At 57.7% G+C, this 21,609-nt stretch overlaps 1 protein-coding gene across 6 annotated transcripts in view; it reads right to left on the bottom strand.

The window, feature by feature from the left end:
• Window positions 1-21,609, bottom strand: part of LOC135180580 (ankyrin repeat and fibronectin type-III domain-containing protein 1-like) — a 250,354-nt gene that overhangs the window by 155,173 nt on the left and 73,572 nt on the right. For all 6 annotated transcript variants that reach the window (XM_064153127.1, XM_064153126.1, XM_064153129.1 and 3 more), the window contains one exon: window positions 18,812-19,029. In XM_064153127.1, coding sequence (XP_064009197.1) covers window positions 18,812-19,029 — 218 coding nt within the window. The remainder of the gene's footprint in view (window positions 1-18,811; window positions 19,030-21,609) is intronic.

Raw genomic sequence — 21,609 nt, forward strand, 5'->3', positions numbered from 1 at the left:
GCACCTGGGGCACAACAACCCCATGGAGGCTCCAGGCTTGGGGCAGAGTGGTTGGGAAGTGGTACAATGCTGACTTCATCTCTGCTGCTGATGCCCTCGGTGATGCCAGAGCATCTCTGCACAGGAGAGCTGAGCCCAGTGCCCTGCTGGGCAGCTCCTCACCATCACCTGCAAGGTGCTGCTGTCGTCTCCTCCCCTGTTCCCACTGACATCCCTGGAGCACAGCAAGTTCAGACAGCCCTGCGCTGGGAACCACACACCCAGGACCAGTCACTTTTTAACCCCCTGGGACCAGAGGGGAGGCAGCAGCAACCCCTTCTACTGCCTGCACCAAGCACTGCTGCTGCCCCTCAGGAAGGAGCAGCTCAGACCTGAGACATCTCTCCTCCAGACTGCTCTTCAGCCCCTCCTCGCCCAGCTCGGATCTGTGCTCATTCCTTTCATTTGATCAAGTGTGGGTTCCCCACCTCATTTTTTTTTCCTTTCATCTGAAGAGCTGCTGGAGCTGGAATCCCTCATTCAAACTGCCTCAAAGCAGAGAAGGAAAACACAGAGCTGCTGTTGACCAAGCAACCGCTGGTGACTCATCTTCTGACACGCACAAAAACACTGCCTGCACGAAGCCACCAGGCGAGTCGTGCTCCCTGGGACCAGGCTGGTGGAACTGGTGAGCCAGCTCACCCTGTTTTTCTTGGAGGGGAAGCAGTGGAGGGGGTGGGAATCTGCTGAAGCAAAAATAATTGCTCCACATTAGCACTGTGCCAGGAGACCAAGGGAGAAGCGGGAGATGCCAGCTCCATGCTCTGCCTCTGCTCTCTGCCCCTTGGAAGCTGCTGGAAACCAGCCTTGCCCCAGCCTCCCCTGCCCAGCGGGGCCAACACAGGATCCTTGTTGGCCTGGGATGACAAAATCCTTCCAAGCACCAGGAGATAATCATCAGGGTGGACGCCTGCAGAATCTCAGCGGGCAGGGAGGGCGCTGCGGCTGCCAAGCCCACCGGGAAGGGCTGCACGGGGAGCTCTGCTCTCTGGCACTTGTACCCAGCAGGCCAAATGCAGAGCTGGCTGCTGCCAGCCCTCATCTCAGATACATCTGCATGGCTGGGGCTGACCTTGCAGCCCATATCTGCCCCTTGTAGAATCACAGAACCTTAAAGGTTGGAAGGACCTCCAGAGATCATCCAGCCCAACTCCAGCAGCAACTGCCAGCCAGGACCTACCTGGACCCATGGGGCAGTCACACTGCACCTAGCAGGCTCCACAGCCAGGAGGTTCTCAAGGATGTCACATCCCAGCAGCAAAGATCCCTGCTGGAGTGCTAAAGCTCACCCAGAGAAGCCATTGCCAACCCTGTGCCAGCCAATCTTTAGCTGCCCTTTGGTGGGTTTGGTAGGCAGCAGAGAACATCACAGAGTCACAGAACCTTAGAGGCTGGAAGGGACCTCCAGAGGTCACCCAGTCCAACCCCCCTGCCAAGCAGGATCCCCCAGGGTAGTCTGCACAGGAATGCATCCAGGTGGGTTTGGGAAGCCTCCAGAGGAGACTCCACAACCTCTCTGGGCAGCCTGCTCCAGGTCTCTGTCACCCTCACAGTGAAGAAGTTTCTCCTCACATGGAGCTGAAACCTTCTCTGTTCCAGTTTGCAGCTGCTGCTCCTTGGCTTATTGCTGTGCACCACCCAAAGGAGCTTGGCCCCAGCCACTTGCCCCCCACCCCTCAGGTGTTTGTACACATGGATCAGATCTCCTCTCAGCCTTCTCTTCTCCAGACTAAGCAGCCTCAGGGCTCTCAGTCTCTCTCCAGAGGGGAGATGATCAAGTCCCCCACTCATCCTCCTGGCTCTCTGCTGGACTCTCTCCAGCAGGTCTCTGCCTCTCCCCCAAAACTGGGCACAGGAAGGGGTGCTTAAACTCCCCCAGGGATGGTGATTCCAGCACTGCCCTGGGCAGACCATGCCAATGTCTGAGAAGCCTTTCAGTGAAGAAATATTTCCTGAGATCCAGCCTGAGCCTCCCCTGGGGCAGCTTGGAAACACTTCCTCTGCTCCTGTCTCTTGCCACCAAGGAGCAGAGGCTGCCCCCTCCACACCCCAGCCTCCCTTGCAGGGAGCTGCAGAGAGCAATGAGCTCTGCCCTCAGCCTCCCTTTCTCCAGGCTGAATGCTCCCAGCTCCCTCAGGCCCTTCCCCAGCTCTGTTTGCCCTTCTCTGGTCCTGCTCCAGCCCTTCAATGTCCTTTTTGCAGTGAGGGGCTCAAAGCTGATGCCAGAATTCAAGCTGTGGCCTCACCAGTGCCCAGTCCAGGGGCACAATCTCTGCCCTGCTTCTGCTGCCCACACCATTGCTGCTCTGGGCCAGGCTGCTGGTGCCCTTCTTGCCCACATGGGCACCTCCTGGCTCATCTTTAGCTGCTGCCAACCAGCACCCCTAGGTCCTTTTCTGCTGGGCACTTTCCAACCACTCTGCCCCAAGCCTGGAGCCTCCATGGGGTTGTTGTGCCCCAGGTGCAGGACCCAGCACTGGGCCTTGTTGAACCTCAGCCCATTGGCCTTGGAGAAGTTCCTCCTCATGGCTAAATGGAACTCCCTGTGTTTAAGTCTGAACCCAGAACCCCTTGTCCTGTTGCTGGGCATCACTGCACAAAGCCTTGTCCCATCCTCCCTCAGCCCCTCTTCATAGCCCAGGTGCTCCAGACCCTTTCCCAGCTGTGTTGCCCCTCTCTGGACATGCTGCAACCCTTCAATGTCCTTCCTGGCGTGAGGGTCCCAAAACTGAACCCAGTATTGAAGCTGTGGCCCTCAGCAGTGCTCAGTGTAGCAGTACAATCCCTGCCCTGCTCCTGCTGGCCACACCAATGCTGATCCAAGCCAGGCTGCCTGTGGCCACCTGGACACACACAGGCTCATACCCAGGTCCTCTTTCACCAGATAGTGTCCAGATGCTCTGTCCCAGTCCTGGGGAGTTTATGGAGTGTTTGTGATCTAATCAAAGACCAGCACTTGGCCTTGTTGAACCTCATCTCATCAACCTAACCCTGTCAAAATCTGTGCTACTACTCTCAAAGGAGCCTTCAGCTTCCCAAACCCATGCTTCTTGCAGTCACAGCATCACAGAATGTCAGGGGCTGGAAGTGACCTCCAAAGCTCATCCAGTCCAGCCCCCCTGCCAGAGCAGGGTCACCCAGAGCAGGTCACACAGGAACACATCGGGGGGGGTTGAATATCTCCAGAGAGGGAGACTCCACAACCCCCGTGGGCAGCCTGCTCCAGGGCTCTGTCACCCTCACAGGGAAAAAATTCCTCCTCTTGTTTCCATGGCACTTCCTGTGCCTCAGCTTCCACCATTGCCCCTTGTGCTGCCACTGGGCACCACCCAGCAGAGCTGGCTCCTGCCTCCTGGCACTCACCTTTGCATATTGATAAACACTGATGAGGTCACCTCTCAGGCTTCTCCGTTCCAAGCCCCAAGCCCCAGCTCCTTCAGGCTCATCCCCTCATCCAGATCATTCACAAAGACATTTAAGAGGACAAGGCCCAGGACTGACCCCTGGGGGACACCACTGATGACTGGGAGCCAGCCAGTCCATTCCCCACCACTCTTGCCCCCCCCTTTCCTCCTTGCTTCTCCTCCTGTGTCCAGCAGCAAAGCCTTCTGCAGCTCTCCCTCCCTTTGGCTCTGCCAGCAGGTTTGAGACCATGAAATGCAGATTTGCTGGTCAGCCCTGCCACATCCAGAGAGACTGGTTTGTGCCTGGCTGTTTGTCTTCAGCTGGGGGGGATGCTGCCAAGCAGCCTGGGGTGGGGGTGGTAAGGCAGAGCAGGCAGCGTGGCCGTGGGATGAATGTTTCTGCCACCACTGAAGGAAGCTGTGACAACAGGAGAGCAGCAAACCACCACCACCACTAGCAGCAGCAGCAGCACATGTTCCTGGCCAGGCACAGAAGCCTCAGAAGCCACCAGCAGATAGGAAGCCTTCCAGACAAGCCAGGCTGGCTGCAGGGAGAGAGAATCCTCCCACAGGCCAAGCAGAGAGCCAAGACAGCGTCAGCTGCTGCCATGGGGCCTTTCCAGCTCCTGCATCTGGGCTATGAGGTGATGCAGAGATGTGCTGCTGAGGGCCAGGGGTTTAGCAGCTGTCTAAAGAAGACAGAAGAAACTTCCTGACTTGAAAGGGTTCTCACCCACTGGCACTAGCTGCCCAGGGAGGGGGCTGACTCCCCATCCCTGGAGGGGCTTCAAAGAGGCAGAGCTGTGGTGCTGAGGGCCATGGGTTAGCACTTGGTAGAGTTTTAGAGAATGGCTGGACTCAGTGATCCTAAAGGGTTTTTCCAACCCAAGCCCTTCCATGATTCCATCCCATGCCCATGATCTACATGAAGTCTGCTCAGATGGATGTGAAGCAGCTGCACAGCACAGGATGCAAAGCTCTGACCCATCTCCATCCACCCTGCCATGCCTGGGTCCCAGCTGCCCCCTCGAAGCCCTGCATCAGGAGGAGCTTCTCCCCTCAGGCAGCAGCTGCCCCTGCAGGTGTTTCCAAGAGGCCGTGGGTTAGCCCCAGCCTTGGCAGAGTCAGAGCAGGGTTGGACTGGATGCTCTCACAGGGCTTTTCCAACCCAAGCAATTCTGTGGTCCTGTGACCTCCCTCAGCCCATGCCCAGCTGGACACTAGCCTGTCCCCTGGTGCAGAGCATCCCAACCCAGCCCTGCCCCAGAGGCAGTGACTCCATTCCATACCCCTGCACTGCCAAATCCTGCTCCTGCAAAGGCTCCTTCCACCTCCTGGCAGCTTTGTAGACCACCAAGTGAGAGTAGGCTCAAAAGCTGCAGGGAGAAAAGTTCTCAGATTGCTCTTGTGCCTGGCTGGGGAAGAAGAAAACTGAAGCTGCCTCAGCCACCTTGCAAAGCAAAGGCAACCACCCCTCCTGCAGCAGGCCAGCAAGCAAAGAGCAGAATGGTGCCAGGGAGAAGGGAGAAGTCTCTCCAGGTAGAGAGCTGGTGGGAAGCCAGCAGAAAATGTGTCCTGGGTAGGCAGCAGGTGCAGGAGGGTCAGCCCCAGTCCAAGCAAACCCCTCCCTGCAGCAACGATGTGATGCAAAATCAGTGTCCCAGTTTGGGCACCTCAGAGCCTGGAGCTCCAGCTGCTGCTTTTGGTTGCCCAAGAAGTTCAGGAGAGGAAGAAGGTGGTTCCAGAGGCACTAAGCAGGAGCATAAGGATGAAATGGTGCAGGGAGGGGTGGTGAGAACACAGCTGTGTCAGAGGCTGGGAACACAGCTCCGTGGCAATGGAGTCCATCTGCATCACTTTTAGTCTGGAGAAGAGCAGCCTGAGGGGGATCTCAGCAGTGCTGATCAAGACTCCAAGGGTAGTGCCAGGAGGATGGCACCAGGCTTTGTTCAGTGGTGCTCAGTGACAGGACAAGGGGCGATGGGCACAAACTTGAACATCAGAAGTTCCATCTGAACATGAGGAGGAGCTTCTGCAGTTGAAGGGTGCCAGAGCACTGGAGCAGGCTGTCCAGAGAGGTGGCAGCATCTCTGGAGTCATTCAAAACCTGCCTGGACATGTCCCTGTGTGCCCTTCTCTAGGTGACCCTGCCTTGGCACAGGGCTGGACCAACTGATCTCCAAAGGTCCCTTCCAACCCCTGCCATTCTGTGGCTCAGTGACTTCTGCATCTGCTCTGCACTTGGGGAACTACTCAAATGCTGAGCTTGTCAATGGGGCAAACACAGAGAAGCTCCCATGCTGGTCTCCTCCCTTGCCAGCTCTCTCCTGTTCCACACAGCCTGATGAGAGAGGAGAGGCTCAGCAATCCCCCTCGAACAGCCCAGCTGTGGGCAAGAACCAAGGCAGGTCCTTGTGCTGAGTGCTCGCAGGGACACGAAGCATGGGTGGGAAAGGCAGGAGCTTACAGGGCCAGGCTGCTGCACTCTGCTGTACTGGTGGACAGCAAGGAGGGAGCTGGGACGACCTCAGGGCACAAACCCATTCCACGGACACCTCTCCTCTCTACATCCCCAGCTTGGGCTGAGGGAGGACTAAGGGAGGGCAGAATCAGCCCTGCCTGGGGAAGGAGACACTCTCTCTGCTAACTGTTCTGGAAGCCTATTTTAGAGCTGGGGCTGCTCAGCCTGGAGAAGAGAAGGCTCCAAGGAGATCTTAGAGCAGCAGTCCAGTGCCTGAAGGGGTTTGAGGGGAGCTGGAGAGGGACTTTGGACAAGGGCTGGTCTCACCAGGACAAGGGCCAGTGGCTTTGAGCTGGGAGAGGGGAGACTGAGAGTGGAGAGGAGGAAGAAATTGTTCACAGGGAGGGTGCAGAGAGACTGGCACAGGTTGCCCAGGGAGGCTGTGGATCACATTCTGTGATTCTGTGATCCTCAACCTCCCTGGAGGTGTTGAAGGCCAGGCTGGATGAGGCCTTGAGCAGTCTGTGCTGGTGGGAGGTGTCCCTGCCCATAGTAGCGGGGTTGGCACTGGCTGATCTTGAAGGTCCCTTTTCAACCTAGCCCATCCTAGGACTCTGACAAGCTGAGGAACCAAGGCTGTAATCACCTCAGGAAGGTTTTCTGGTGAGTTGTGGGATTATTTCCCTGAAGAGCCTCACACCAAGGCAATGGCAGCAGGGACTGAGGGGTACAGCTCCAGGGGCATAACCCAGCAGGACCAGCTGGCCATGGAAGGCAGGACCCAGTGGTTATGGAGGTACCACCAGGTGGCTGAGCACTCACACTCCTGCCTGTAGCACAGACCACCACTTCTCACAGCTGATGAGCTTGGGACATGCAAGAACAAGTCAAAGCCACAACTGGGGCCACTGCTGATGCCACCCACGTCCCAGCTATGCTGCTGTAGGGCATATGCTGACCTCCAGCCACCAGGATGCCAACCAAAGACCCACCAGGAAGGGTGCCACTTCTCCAGCTGGGTCACCACCGGCAGCTCCAGCTCTGCCATCAGGTCACCACCAGCAGCCCCAGCTCCCCACCAGCTGGATGGCAATTTGCATGGCAATGCTGGGGTGCCATCAGCAGAGGATTAAGCTGCAGCAGGAGGGGAAGCAGGAGCAGGGGGAGGGAGGTTGGGAGGAGCTGAGGCCCACGGCATCGATTTTCACGCCCATCTTCCCCTTTCAGTTCTGCTCTGGCATGAAGGTCCCAATTTAAACGGCAGCCTTTGACAACGTTAAGAACTCCCTGAGCTCTTAACACTCAGCCTCTTCCTCCCACATCATCACCCCCACGGGAAGAAAGAGGAGTGCAGGATCCAGACCTCTCCCCAGCATCCCCTCCGCGGCACTCGGAGAACCTCTGAACCAGGAGGGGCTGCTGAGCTGAGGGGGAAATGATCACTTCATTGGTCAGGCCCATGGCCCTTGTCACTCTCATTCACTGCCCCTCCTGCAGGCACTGGGCAGCTGCAAGTCTCATCAGCAGTGCACAACTCAGCAACCACTGAACAACAAAGGCAGCTCCAAACTCAACACATGGAGACCCACAGCTGCCTCTGCTTTGCCTGCTCCTCTCTCTCAGCTCTGCTCTGAAAGGGAAGAGGGAATGGGTACAGCCAGGACCTGCCACCTCCTTCTGCCACCACCTGCCCAGGTAGCCAAGCTATGGCTATCCCATTTACTCCTGGGCAGAGGAGTGCCAGCCTGGACCTCTCCCTCCTCTGCACAGCCTTCCCAGGAGCAGGAACAGCATGGAGGAGAGCAAAGAGAGAGGAGAGGGAAGAGAAGCAAGGGAGGGTGGGCAGAGAAGGGCAACAGAGCTGGGGAAGGGTCTGGAGAAGAGGGATGAATCTCCATCCCTGGAGCTGTTTCCAAGAGGCAGAGATGTGGTGCTGAGGGCCATGGCTTAGGACCAGCCTTGGTAGAGTTAGTGCATGGTTGGGGTGTATCCGAAAGCACTGGGGACACTTCCCCAGCCTCACTTGTGCCTAAACTACAAGGTTCTAACTCAAGCCAAGTGTCTGCACCACCTGTGAGCTGCCATGGCAGAGGGCCAGGAGCCCAGGCTCACTGGGTGATGCCAGGACACCCCCATCTCTCCAGCCAGCAGGAACACCCATCCAGCTGGCAAACTCAAAACACAGCTCTCCCTGCTCCCAGGGACAAACCCATGCAGAAGCCTGCAGGCAAACCTGAGCTGGCCCAGCCCAAGCCAGGGGACACTGCCCCTAGCCACACAACCAAAGCTCCCCAGCCAGCTGTGCACATCTGGGGCTGCCATAATCTCTGCCGTAAGACCACAGCTTGGGGCAGGAACAGGCTGTCAGGGCAGAGCTCCATGAAGTGCTCACAGCTGGGACTGGCAGATCCAAACCTGCATCCCCCCCACCCAGTGCTGGCTGCCACAGCCCCAGCAGGTTTGCCCAGGTGGCCTCCAAGCCTTTCCCCCACCAGCAAAACCTCCTCCCACCAGCACAGCCCCAGGACAGCCCTTCTCTCCACCACTGCCATGGGCAGGAGGTGGAATGGGGATGAGAGGCGCCAGGGTGGGCAAGGTGAAGTACCGTGGGCACCCACAGAGGCATGCAAAAGGTGCAGGCACAGGCTGGACTGGCTGTTCCTCAGCTCCTCCATGGGCTTGACACACACATCCCCTCTCAGGCATGAAGCATGGATGTGCTTGGGTTCAGTTTTGTGCCACTCACTCTCAGAAGGACATTGAGGGGCTGGAGCAGGGCCTGAGAAGGGCAACAGAGCTGGGGAAGGGTCTGGAAAACAGGAATGGAGAGGAGCAGCTGAAGGAGCTGGGGGTGTGCAGCCTGGAGAAGAGGAGGCTGAGAGCAGAGCTCATTGCTCTCTACAGCTCCCTGAGAGGAGGCTGCAGCCAGCTGGGGGTTGGGCTCTGCTCACATGCGACAATGACAGGATGCAAGGAAACAGCCTCAAGTCGTGCCAGGGGAGATTCAAGTTGGAGGTTAGGAACATAATTCTTCCCAGCAAGGGTTGCCAGGCACTGTGCCAGGCTGGCCAGGGAGGTAGGTGGTGGAGTGCCCAGCCCTGGAGGTGTTTAAAAGCCTCAGGGCTGCGGTGCTGAGGGCGGTGGTGCAGCGGCAGTGGCTCAGCAGCAACGCTTGGGGCTGTGAGCTCCGGGCGGACTTGAGCTCAGAGGTCTCTTCCAACCTCAACAATTCAACGATTCTAAGCTTTGTGCCACCCTGGGCATGGCAACTGGCAAAGCCTCTCCCCTGCCCACTGCACGTCAGGCCGGAGGGCAGGCCGGGATGGAGGAGGGGCTGCTCTGCCCTCCCCTCCCTTTACAAATTGCCTTTCTTTAATCAAAAAAAACCCAAACCCACACACACAAAAAAGAGTCCTCGAACAAATGGCAGCAAATCCCCAGGGGCAGCTGCACAATGGCCACTTGAGGCTACCCTGGGGAGGAGGAGAGGAGACCCTCAGCGCCTAAATCAATTCCCTTGCTCTTTAGGGGGAGGCTGGGTGGAGGGGGGGTGGGGAGGGGAGCGGTGCTCATTCACTTCCCCAATTAACATTCCAGCGGCACAGCTCCGCTTTCCAGGAACAATGAGGTGTGGGGAAGGGGGGAGCGATGCTCGGGGTGGGGGTAGCTGGGATGCTCCCGCAGAAAGGAGACCCAGGCCGTGTCTGAGCAGAGTCTGAGCTTCTGTCTGAGGGCAACTGCTCAACAAAACCAAGGAAACAAAGAAAATCCAACCTGGGCTGAAAGAACCTGCAGAAGGGACAAGCCCAGCGCAAGATGTGGCCTTGGGCAGCCCGATCTGGTTGGAGGTTGTCCCTGCTGACACTGCAGGAGGGTCGGACAAGATGAGCTTGGAGGGTCCCCTCTGACCTAATGCAACCCGTGGATGATTTGCCTTGGCTGTTGAGCTAAATATCATCTGCACAGGCCTTGGCAGGCAGAGAAAAAGAGGTGGCCTGTGGCTGGTGTGCCTAGAGAAGGGCTTCAAAATGCAGAGGAATGAAAAATGCTGGAATTGTAGAGTCCTAGAATGGGTTGGGTTGGAAGGAACCTTAAGGATCATTCAGTTCCAACCTCCCTGCCATGGGCATGGACACCTCCCACCAGCCCAGGTTGCTCAAGATCCCATCCAAGATGGCCTGGAACACCTCTAGGGAGGTTGTGGATCACAGAATCACAGAACTGATCTTGTGATTCTGTGATCCACAACATCCTTGGGCAACCTGTGCCGTCTCTCCCCACCCTCACTGCGAACAATTTCTTCCTCCTCTCCACTCTCAGTCTCCCCTCTCCCAGCTCAAAGCCATTGTCCCTCAGCCTGGCACTCCCAGCCCTTGTCCAGAGTCCCTCCCCAGCTCTCCTGCAGCCCCTTTGGCTGCTGGAAGGCTGCTCTGAGCTCTCCCTGGAGCCTTCTCTGACAGATCTCTGACATCTGTCTCAGTGTAGGCATTTCCACAGCCATACCTTAGCACAGGTCTGTGGTTAACACTCAGCTCCATCCCAGCAGTGCTTCAGGAGGAGTGCAGAGGAAGGTCAGGCACTGCTGACTGCTAAGCTCAGTCAAATCATCTGGGGATGCCTGTGGCCACGTGGAGGAAAGGAAAACACTTTGATCTGCTGTACGTGTCAGGAACTCAAAGCAGCTCGTTTGACCCTGTGGGTGTTAAATCAGTGAGCAAGCCTTGGAGAGCACGGCCAAGCAACCAGGCTCCCACCAGCATGGTGCTCAGCTGCAGCTCCAGCTCAGCTCCACCCTACTGAACAGGCCTGGGACAGGCCAAAGATCTTCCAGTGGGTTAATTCACTCATCAGCAACAAACAAGCTGGAGAATTTGGGCTTCCCCACTTGGCAGCTTGCTGATGTACCAGGCAATGCACAATCACCATCCAAAAGGACTTGGGCAGGCTGGAGAGATGAGCTCAGGAGAGTCCCATGAGGTTCAGCAAGCAGGCTCCTGCAGCTGGGTCAGGGCAACCCTGGATATCAATCCAGGCTGGGGGGGAGATGAGGTGAGAGCAGCCCTGCAGAGAAGGACTTGGGGATGCTGCTGGAGGAGAAGCTGGACAGGAGGCAGCAATGGGCACTGGCAGCACAGAAGGCCAAGGGCAGCCTGGGCTGCATCCAAATCAGTGTGGGCAGAGCTGGAGAGAGGGGATCCTGCCCCTCTGCTCTGGGAAGACCTCACCTGCAGGGCTAGGGCCAGCTGTGAGACCCCCCAGCATAAGAGGGACATGGACCTTATGGAAAGGGTCCAGAGGAGGCCACAAAGATGATCAGAGGCTGGAGAAGCTCTGCTGTGGAGACAGGCTGGGAGAGTTGGGGCTGTTCAGCCTGGAGAAGAGAAGGCTCCGGGGAGACTTCAGAGCAGCCTCCCAGTAGCTGAAGGGACTGGAGGAGAGCTGGGGAGGGACTGTTTACAGAGGCTTGTAGTGATGACACAAGGGACAATGGTTTGAAACTGGAGCAGGGGAGATTCAGGTTGGACACCAGGAGGAAGCTGCGCACAGTGAGGGTGGCGAGACACTGGCACAGGCTGCCCAGGGAGGTGGTGGAGGCTCCACCCCTGGGGACATTCAAAGTCAAACTTGATGTGGCCCTGACAACCTGACCTCATTGGAAGTGTCCCTGCTGCCTGCAGGGTGGCTGGACAAGATGCCTTGGAGGGTCCCTTCCAACCTGATGCATTCTGTGACTCTGTGACTTCTTTGTACTCCCTTGCCAGTGGGTCCCGCATTCCAGTCCACCCTCTGAGCTGCTGGGGGGCTCCAGCAAGGAGAGATTCCATGACACTCTTTGTCATGGAATGAGGCATCAAGAGCTCCCAGCCAAAGCATCCATCCCACCCCGCCTCAGCCGGGCCCTCCCCCTCTCCCTCCGCCAGCGTGAGGATCAGCCGGGCTGAAGGTGTCACAGCTGTGGGCCATGCAGCTCCTCCATCAGCAGCCCTCTGTGGCTATTCTTAGTCCCTTGCTGTGATCAGGTTCAGACTGGAGATGCAGCAGGAGGGAATGAGAACAGCTTCCTGCATAGGACAGGCAGAGACCCCCTGGACAGGCGCTGCACAAAGAGACAAATCTGCTTTGCCTTCGGCAGACCAAGACCTGCCTCTGCAGGTGGGGCAGGCTCCAGAGGCACCTTGCTGCAGCTCCTGCGCAGAGCTGAGGCTCCCAAACCAGGCAGCAAAATAAAGAGATCACAAGGAGGGAGAAGCCAGATGACCCAAATGCTAATAGGACCCCTTCAGGTCAAACCACCTCCACTTTCCCCAGGCCCTCCTCTTGCCAGCACATTCCTGCCACTAATGAGGCCCCACTGCTTCCTACTCCCTCCTCAAGTTGCTCCTGGTGATGCAAATCCAGCGGCTTTGTTTCTATTCTTGGAGGAGAAACAGACCCAAAGTAAATAGCAAAACAGGTCTTGGGTTTCAGGATCCTTTCTTTTTCCATCTTTGTCCCCCCCTCCCTCTCCCTCCACTTTGCTGTCAGTGCCAGGTGCCACCCGACCTCAGGCAGCATCTCTTTCCCACCGGAAATGCTCCACTTTCATCTTCAGCCTCCAACCAACCTCCGCTCCCAGGGCGCTGCCAGCTCTTTCCCCAAGCCTCTTCACTGTGCTCCTTGGTGGCTTTCAGATCTCACCACAGAACTCTCAGTGAGCACAACAGCACCTACAGAGAGCCTGCCAAGGGCTCTGGCCATGGCACAGAGCTCTCCCCAGCCCCAGGCCTGCTGTAGAAGGACTTGGAGTTGCATTTCAGTGTCCGAAGGGGACCTCCAGGCAGGCTGGGGAGAGACAGTTCAGAAAGGCCTGTGGGAGTAGGATGAGAGGCATTGGTTTGAAACTGGAGCAGGGCAAAGTTAGGTTGGGCACCAGAAGGAAGTGCACAGTGAGAATGGGGAGACACTGGCACAGGCTGCCCAGGGAGATGGTTGAAGCCATCCCTGGAGACATTCAAGATCAGCCTTGCTGCGGCCCTGGGCAGCCTGCTCTGGTTGGAAGTGCCCCTGTTGCCTGCAGGGGGCTTGGACAAGATGCCCTTGGAAAGTCCCATCCTGACATAATCTGAAACATGTCTCCACCAGACAGAACCACAGAACATCTCTGGTTGGCAGAGCTCCCCAAGCTCACCCAGTCCAACCTCTGATCCAGCACTGCAGGGTCACCACCAAACCCAGCTGCTTAAACACTCCCAGGGATGGTGATTCCAGCACTGCCCTGGGCAGACCATGCCAATGTCTGAGAAGCCTTTCAGTGAAGAAATATTTCCTGAGATCCAGCCTGAGCCTCCCCTGGGGCAGCTTGGAACCATTTCCTCTGCTTCTGTCTCTTGCCACCAAGAAGCAGAGGCTGCCCCCTCCTCACCCCAGCCTCCCTTGCAGGGAGCTGCAGAGAGCAATGAGCTCTGCCCTCAGCCTCCACTTTCATGTCCACCCTTCTGACTTCCACTGTCACCCTTGCCCAAGGAGCTGTGCCAGCTCCAGTCTGTGCCCAGAGAGTCCTCACAGTGCCCAGTTTGTAGCCACGTGATGGGCACCAATGGACATGCACAGAGTGGGAAAGAAGACACAGGGCAACACAAGTTAGACATGGCACCTCTCCCTCTGTGTGCCAGTGCAGCAGGGGGGCACCAATCCTGCCAGATGGCACTGCTAGGGAAGCTGCTCATGCACAGGAGGGCTGGGGCTGAGGATCAGTCCTGCCACTGCCAAGCTCCTGTGGGAGTTGCTGCTGCAGGCAGCAGGTAAGGCAGGGAGAAAAGCTCTGTTACATGCAGGTCCTGGTCTGGAACAAGGTCCTCCAGAGTCACTTGCTCCTCTCTGAGGTGCAGCAAAGCCAAGCAGGCAGCAAACCCCACCCTAAGTGCCTGTAGCAGAATGAGCAGGCTGTTGGTGGCACCAGGGTGATGTCCCTGCACTTTCCTCACCATCACAGCTCACACCGGAGGGCAGCCAAGCGTAGGAGAGAGCACAGAGCTCAGTCACGGTGGATGATCAGATGCGGGCACCTCACTTGGATGTGGTGACCCCTAAAGTGCTTTGGGGAGCTCTGGCAATGCTGCCCAGACTGAGAGGAAAGCAGGGAGAGCGTGTGAGGATTTGGAGGCTGAGGAAAGATCAGAGCTCTGCAGGGAGAGCAAGGACGGGAAAGGCGAAGTCCTTCTTGCAGAGGGGGCAGGAAAGTGTGAGCAGGAGCCCCGGGAGCCGCTGCTCGGCGCTGGGTACCAGGCAGGCTGCCGGAGCGCAGTGCTGCAGAGACCTCTTGCAGCTCGCAGCTGCTACTGCACCCAGCACCGACCGCAGCCGCCTGCGTCCCCAGGGGAAGGAGAAGCACTTTAAGAAAGATGCTGAGGTGCTTGAAAAGATGTTGAGGTGCTGGAACGTGCCCAGAGAAGGGCACCGAGGCAGGTGAGGGGGCTGGAGCACAGCCCTGTGAGGAGAGGCTGAGGCAGCTGGGGGTGTGCAGCCTGGAGAAGAAGAGGCTCAGGGCAGACCTCATTGCTCTCTACAGCTCCCTGAAGGGAGGTTGTAGCCAGGTGAGGTTGGGCTCTTCTGCAAGGCACCCAGTGACAGGACAAGAGGACACAGCCTCAAGCTGTGCCAGGGCAGGTTCAGGCTGGATGTTAGGAAGTTCTTCACAGCAAGAGTGATTGGCATTGGAATGGGCTGCCCGGGGAGGTGGTGGAGTCCCCATCCCTGGAGGGGTTTAAAAGGAGGCTGGATGAGGCACTTAGTGCCATGGGCTAGTTGATTAGAAGGGTTAGGTGATAGGTTGGACTTGATCTCAGAGGTCTTTTCCAACCTTTCTCCAGACCCTTCCCCATCCTGGTTGCCCTTCCCTGGACTTGCTCCAGCCTCTCAATGTCCTTCTCAGAGTGAGTGGCACAAAACTGAAGCCAGATCTGAAGGTGTGGCTTCACCAGTGACAATTCTTGCTCTGTTTCTGCTGGCCACACCAGTGCTGATCCAGGCCAGGCTGCTGGTGCCCTTCTTGCCCACTTGGGCACCCCTGGCTATCTTCAGATGCTTATCAGTTAGAACCTACACATCTTTTTTTCTGCTGGGCACTGTCCATCTACTCTGCCCTAAGCCTGGAGCCTTCCTGGGGTTGTGACCCAAGGGCAGGACCCAGCACTTGGCCTTGTTGAACCTCATCCCACTGGCCTCAGCCCATAGATTCAATCTGTCTAAGGTCTCTCTGCAGAGCATCCCTGCCCTCAAGAAGATCAACACTGCCACCTAACTTTCTGTCATATGCAAACTTACTAAGGGTGCACTCTAACTCCTTACCAAGGTACACTGTGAGTAATGATGACAGCAGATGACTTCTTATCAAGGTGCAGTGTGAGTAATGATGACAGCAGATGACGGAGCCTTCATCAACATTTGCTTGCCTTTGCTGGGATCACAGCATGGCTGAGCCTGATTTTGCTGCCAGCAGGAGCATCACACCAGAGCCTCCAGCACCCAGGAGATGATGGACTGCACCCCACAGACTTACTGGACACTTAGGAAGGAGAGCTGGCACTTGGTGCACACTTAGGAGCACCGCCAGAGAGTAGGGACAGCAGAGAGGTTGGTCCCACTAAGCAGAAGTGGTTCTGGGTTCTACCTGGCTCACCTGGCACCAAGAGCCCCATCTGGGATATTCCTGGTGCTACACTGAGATGAAGCAGTTCCTGCACAGACTTATGTGTCCCAGCTCCCCAGCATCACTGCAGTGTCCACCAGGACCAGGAGGAGCTACTGCACTGGCCATTATCCACAGCAGTGAGAAAGCCTGAACGGACACACAACAGCTGGTGCCTGTCTTCTTCAACAGCCCAGGCACTGCTGGCAGCTTCAGTGAGCCCCAGAGCTGATCAGGACTTGTACAGAGAAACTTCTTTGGTGTGAGGGTGCTGGAGGCATGGAGCAGGCTGCCCAGAGAGGTTGTGGAGTGTCCTTCTCTGGAGATGTTTCAAGCTCCATCCGGGTGTGTTCCTGTGTGACCTGCCCTGGGTGACCCTGACCTGGCAGAGGGGTTGGACTTGAAGATCACTTCCAACCCCTACCATTCCATGATTCCATGATTCCTCTTCAGGGAGCAGCAGGACTTGCAGTACTTGCTCAGCTGGGTTCTTTACAACAGCTCAGCAGCTGTGAGCAACACCAGGATGACTGCTAGACACAAACCACCCCAGAACCCAGAGGGGAGAAGAAAGAGCAGCAATTCTCTCTGAGTCCTGCTGTAACCTGCACTGTCTGTCTCCCAGCAGCCACCACAGATGGTGGCTCAGCCCTGGGTGAACTCCCCCAGGGCTCCACAGAGCTAACACTGAGCCTAACAGGGTTCATTCTGCCTCTGACAACCAGATGCTTCACCACAGCCATCACCACTCACTTCCTCCTCCCAGGCGAGGGACACTATGGAAGGTGCCATTCCTGCTCCTGAGCACAAACCCCAAACCAGTTTGAGCTCTGTGGTAAAGGGTTGGACTTGATGATCTGTGAGGTCTCTTCCAATCCTAATAATACTGTGATACAGTTCCTAGTCCATCATCAAGCGACACAAAAAAACCAACCCATGTGAGAGGTCTCAGAGCACACTCCCAGCCCTGGCCATGGCCACCCACCACTGTCCACGGTCACAGCATGGCCACGCTGGACCCAGAGGGGCAAGGCAGATGTGTGACAGGCAGATGCCAATGCAACCAAAGGCTCCTGCCTCAGAGGAGGAGATGTCACCAGCACTGCCAGCCCTCGGGGAGGTTCATTAGAGGCAGAGCTCTTCTGACAGCCACCGGCTCTGGGCTTCATTTGCAATTCCAATTATGCAAATCCCAGCAATCCCTCCCTGAAGATCCTGCAGATGCCTGCAGTGGGACAGCAGCTACCTGCCACCAGCTGCAAGACTGGGGCAAATCCACCCTCAGCAGGCACACACAGGGTGGGCAGGGGACAGCCTGGGGCAGCGTTTGGAGGTGCTCCCTGCACACCAGCCAGGAAGCAGAAGGAGGCCTCAGCAGCAACCCAGCATCCCAGACTCCTCTACAGCCTGGCAGACCCCGGGGGCCAGGGGGCAAGGCTCAGTGTTTCCACGTGGGCTGCAACACATTCTCCTTTGCTGGTGATCAGCTGCCAGATGAACCAGGGGGTGCCCAGGTGGGCAAGAAGGATGCCAACAGCCTGGCCTGGATCAGCAGTGGTGTGGGCAGCAGGTCACAGTCCCGCAGCTGAGCCCACACCAACACCATCTTTCAGCTATTGAAACAGACCAGAAATGACACAGCAAGACAAAACCCCACCCTGCAAAGATGCTGCAGCTGCCTGGTGACACCAAGGAAAGCTAAAGGTCCCCAAAACCTCAGGAGATCAAAGGCCAGAGTAAACCAGCTGCAGACAGTACAGAGGTGCAGGGACAGAAGGTTGTCCCACCGCAGGGGCATAGCCCTTCTCTGTGCAGGCAGCAGGACACTGCTTGGGCTGAAGGCTCAATTCCTCCTGTGCCTTTTGCACCCAGCTTCACTGTGGAAGGGTGGCAGGTCTCACAGGGAGACTGAAAGACCATGTCTGCAGGAGAAACAGTCCCAGCACCTCAGTGACCTCCTGGGTGCAGCCTGGGGCAGCAGATGCAGGCTGGGAGACAGGAGTGGCTGTGCACCTCTTACCCCACGGCAGGTCCATCTCATCGCACAACCCTCCACCAGCTTCCAGATGCCCATGGGATGCTCTGTCCCACTTCTGCTCGTCACCACCCCTGGGGCCTTCACCTGCTCCCCGAGCCCAGGGCAGCAGCTCACACAGAGGCAGTTCACAAGCACCAGGAGGCACCAGGATGGTGACCAGCTCCCCCAGACTCACCCTCTCAAGCATCCACCGTGGCTGTCACCACACTGCTGAGGTCAGAAGTGTCCCCCCGAGGAGGAAGGGAGCAGCTCTATTCACAGGTTCATCACCCAAGCACCAGCAGAGGGGACAAGCCCCCTCCCAGACCACTGCAGAGCAGCCCAGGGACAGCAGCAGCAGCTCCAGGCTGTGCGACCCAGGCTCTGTGCTAGCAGAGAGTTAGCTCTAGGGACAGGAGGTCTCCAAAGTGGTGTCTGTCCAAACCCTGCAGCAGGTGAGCACCACGGCCTCGGCCAGCAGCTCTTGGCAGCACTTTGGGCTGTGTGGCTGTGGGTTCACCCCTGCCCTGCTCCCATTGTGCCCAGGCTCTCAGCCATCTCCAACCAACACCGAGGGCTTTTCAGCACCAGGACACCTGAGCCCTCATTACAAGCCCGGGGCCGGTAAGGAGGCAGGAGGAAGGGCAGATGAAACCCTGGATCAGGTGTCTCCAGGAAAGAGAAGAGACAAAGCCCATGAAACATTGATCAGAGTCACTCACAGCTGCAGGGCAGCCCCGATGTGTGTCCCCCTGTCCCATCACCAGGATGCTCCCAAGGGCCAGAAGGGGCTGAGCTGCCCTATGGTCTCAGTGTCAGCTCATGTCTCACCCCAGCCCCTCACTGTGCCCATCTCCAAAGGCCCCAGCTGCTTCTGCAGGTGAGGCAGAGGACAGGAAAACTCAGTTCCTCCTTCCAACCTTGTGCCACACTTTGGACAGCAGCACTCAGGGAGCTCCACTTCACTGCATGCATCACCCCCCTGAGCAACAGCCACTTGCGAGCCGCTGACAACCCAAGGGCAACGGGAGGAAACTCTGCCCGGGCAGGCAGGATGGGGCTCTACCACCACGGGGGCAAAGTGGGGCTGCTGCCACCACGCTCCTCCAGCGGGCTGGGGCAGCCCATGCTGGCACTGCCTGGCACAGAAGCTGCCTGGAAGGGGCGGGTGGCAGGGGGCGGCGCAGGGGGCGGCGCGGGGGGGACGGCGCCCAGGTACTCACGAACTGCCGCCGCAGCTTGGTCCTGACCCGCTCGGCCTTGGTCTCTGCCGGGTGCACAGCGTAGCTGAGGGCCCCCAGGTGGTTGTCCACCGACAGGCTCTTCCTCATGTAGAAGGAGCGGGTGCGGAAGTAGCTGAAGGGGGCATCCTCCACCGCCGTGCCCAGCCGGGGGGCGCTCGGAGGCTCTGCACAGTCGTCCTCCAGCCGCCAGGCATCCCCTGGGGGGCCACAGAAAGGAGTCCGTTGGAAAAGACCTCTGCAGCTCCTCCAGTCCAAGCATGACCAAGCCAGCACAGTCAGGGCACCACTGAGCCATGCCCTTGAGCTCCACATGTCCATGGCCTTGAAACCCCTCCAGGCATGGGGACTCCACCACGGCCCTGAGCAGCCTGGGCCAGGCCTTGACAACCCTTTTGGGGAAGAAACTGTCCCTCATAGCCAGCATAAACCTCTCCTGGGGCAACTTGAGGCCCTTTCCTCTTGTCCTGTCACTTGCTCCTTGGGGAACAGCTCAACTCCCACCTCAGTCCAGCCTCCTCTCAGGGAGCTGCAGAGAGCAATGAGCTCTGCCCTCAGCCTCCTCTTCTCCAGGCTGCACACCCCCAGCTCCCTCAGCTGCTCCTCCCCAGCCCTCTTCTCCAGACCCTTCCTCAGCTTTCTTGTCCTTCTCTGATCTGCTCCAGCCCCTCAGTGTCACTCTGGGAGTGAGTGGCACAAAACTGGTTCCAGTAGTCAAACTGTGGCCTCCCTAGTGCTGAGCACAGAGGCACAATCCCTGCCCTGCTCCTTCTGGCCACACCAGTGCTGATCCAGGCCAGGCTGTTGGTGACCTTCTTGCCCACCTGGGCACCTCCCTGGCTCAATTTCAACTGCTTATCGATTGAGACCTCACCAAAGCCGTCAGGAGAGACCCTTCCCCAGCTTTGCTGCCCTTCTTTGGCCCTGCTCCAGCCCCTCAATGTCCTTCTTGGAGTGAGTGGCCCCAAAATAAGTGCCTATTTCTCAACATCTTTCAGGTGTGGGGACAGTTCAGCGTGTGCCAAGTGCTGCCAGTGGATCTGAAGGCCCTGAATGGAAGCCAGCAGAAATCAAGAGGACAAAAGGCAGGAAGAGAAAGGTAGAGAGCTTAAAAATCCCAACAAAAAGGCATCCCTGGAGCACGGCTCCACCTGCCATCGCCATCCCTTTTCTTCCCTCCCCTCCTTTCACTTTAATAAGCTGCTGCTGCTCCTCTCCAAATGTCACCTCGTACAACAGAGAAGCCGCTGTTTGAAAGCTGTGATTATCGCAGGCACAAACACGTCAATCGCAGCCCAGCTCCGGGCTGGCAGCGGCAGCTCGCAGCGCCGCGGGGCCGCGGCAGGGAGCGCTGCGCCGGCGAGCGGAGGAACGCAGCGAGCCAGCCGCCCAGCCCCGCAGCAGCCCCCGCAGCGGCCTGGGCATGGAGCTTCTGCCCCTCTGCTCTGCTCTGCTCTGCTCTGCTCTGCTGACACTCCTCCTGCAGTGCTGTGTCCTGCTCTGGGGACGCCAAACTGCTGGAGCGGATCCAGAGGTGGAACAGGTTGCTCAGGGAGGTTGTGGCTGCTCCCTCCCTGGAGGTGCTCAAGGCTAGGCTGGAGTAGGGCTTGAGCGACCTGTTCTAGTGGGAGGTGTTCCTGCCTGTGGCAGAGGGTTGGAACTGGATGAGCTTTGAGGTCCTTTCCAACCTAAACACCAAATGCAGATGACACCAAGCTAGGAGCAGGTGTGGATCTGTTAGAGGGTAGGAGAGGCCTGGAGAGGGACCTTGCCAGGCTGGATGGGTGGGCAGAGGACAATGGGATGAGACTGAACAAGGCCAAGTGCAGGGCTCTACACTCTGGCCACAACAACCCAAGCAGCACTACAGGCTGGGGGCAGAGTGGCTGGAGAGCAGCCAGGCAGAGAGGGACCATGGCACAGGAGCACATCTGCACCCTTCTGAGGAGATGTCTGCAGCAGGAGGAGGTTGACAGCAGCTCTGACTCCTGCTAGGACTTCATCCCACTGTCTTATAGCAGCCTCCCATCTCCTCTGCCCAGCACAGCTCCCTGAAGCACCACCACCATCCAGGGCCCTGGGAGGTGCAGAAGACTGCTCTAGGTGCTGGGTCCTTCATGGTGGATGCTCCCTCAGCTACAAGTCCTGCAGGGTACTTTGGTTTGCTCTCTACCAGCAGGTAGAGTTCCACCACTCAGTCAGGACTGTCCTTGCAAACCACGATGCAGAACACAAGATGGTGGAATCATGGCACCACGGGATCATGGCATCATGGAATCATTAAGGCTGCAAAAGGCCTCCAAGCTCATCCAGTCCAACCTTCCACCCAGCACCACCATGGCCACCAAATCCTGTCCCCAAGTGCCATGGCCACACCTTTCTGGAACCCCTCCAGGCATGGAGACTCCACCACCTCCCTGGGCAGCCTGGGACAGTCCCTGACCACTCTGGCAGAAAAGAAATTTATCCCAATCTCCAACCAAATTCCTCTTGTCCTGTCACTTGCTCCTTGGGGGAAGAGCTCAACTCCCACCTTAGTCCAGCCTCCTCTCAAGGAGCTGCAGAGAGCATTGAGCTCTGCCCTCAGCCTCCTCTTCTCCAGGCTGCACACCCCCAGCTCCCTCAGCTGCTCTTCCCCAGACCTCTTCTCCAGACCCTTTCCCAGCTCTGTTGCCCTTCTCTGGCCCTGCTCCAGCCCTTCAATGTCCTTCTTATACTTCAGTGCCCAAAACTGACTCTAGGACTCGAGGTACAGCCTCAGCAGTGCCAGCACAGGGGCA

This window comes from Pogoniulus pusillus, chromosome 13, assembly GCF_015220805.1.
Source record: "Pogoniulus pusillus isolate bPogPus1 chromosome 13, bPogPus1.pri, whole genome shotgun sequence".
Taxonomy (NCBI): Eukaryota; Metazoa; Chordata; class Aves; order Piciformes; family Lybiidae; genus Pogoniulus; species Pogoniulus pusillus.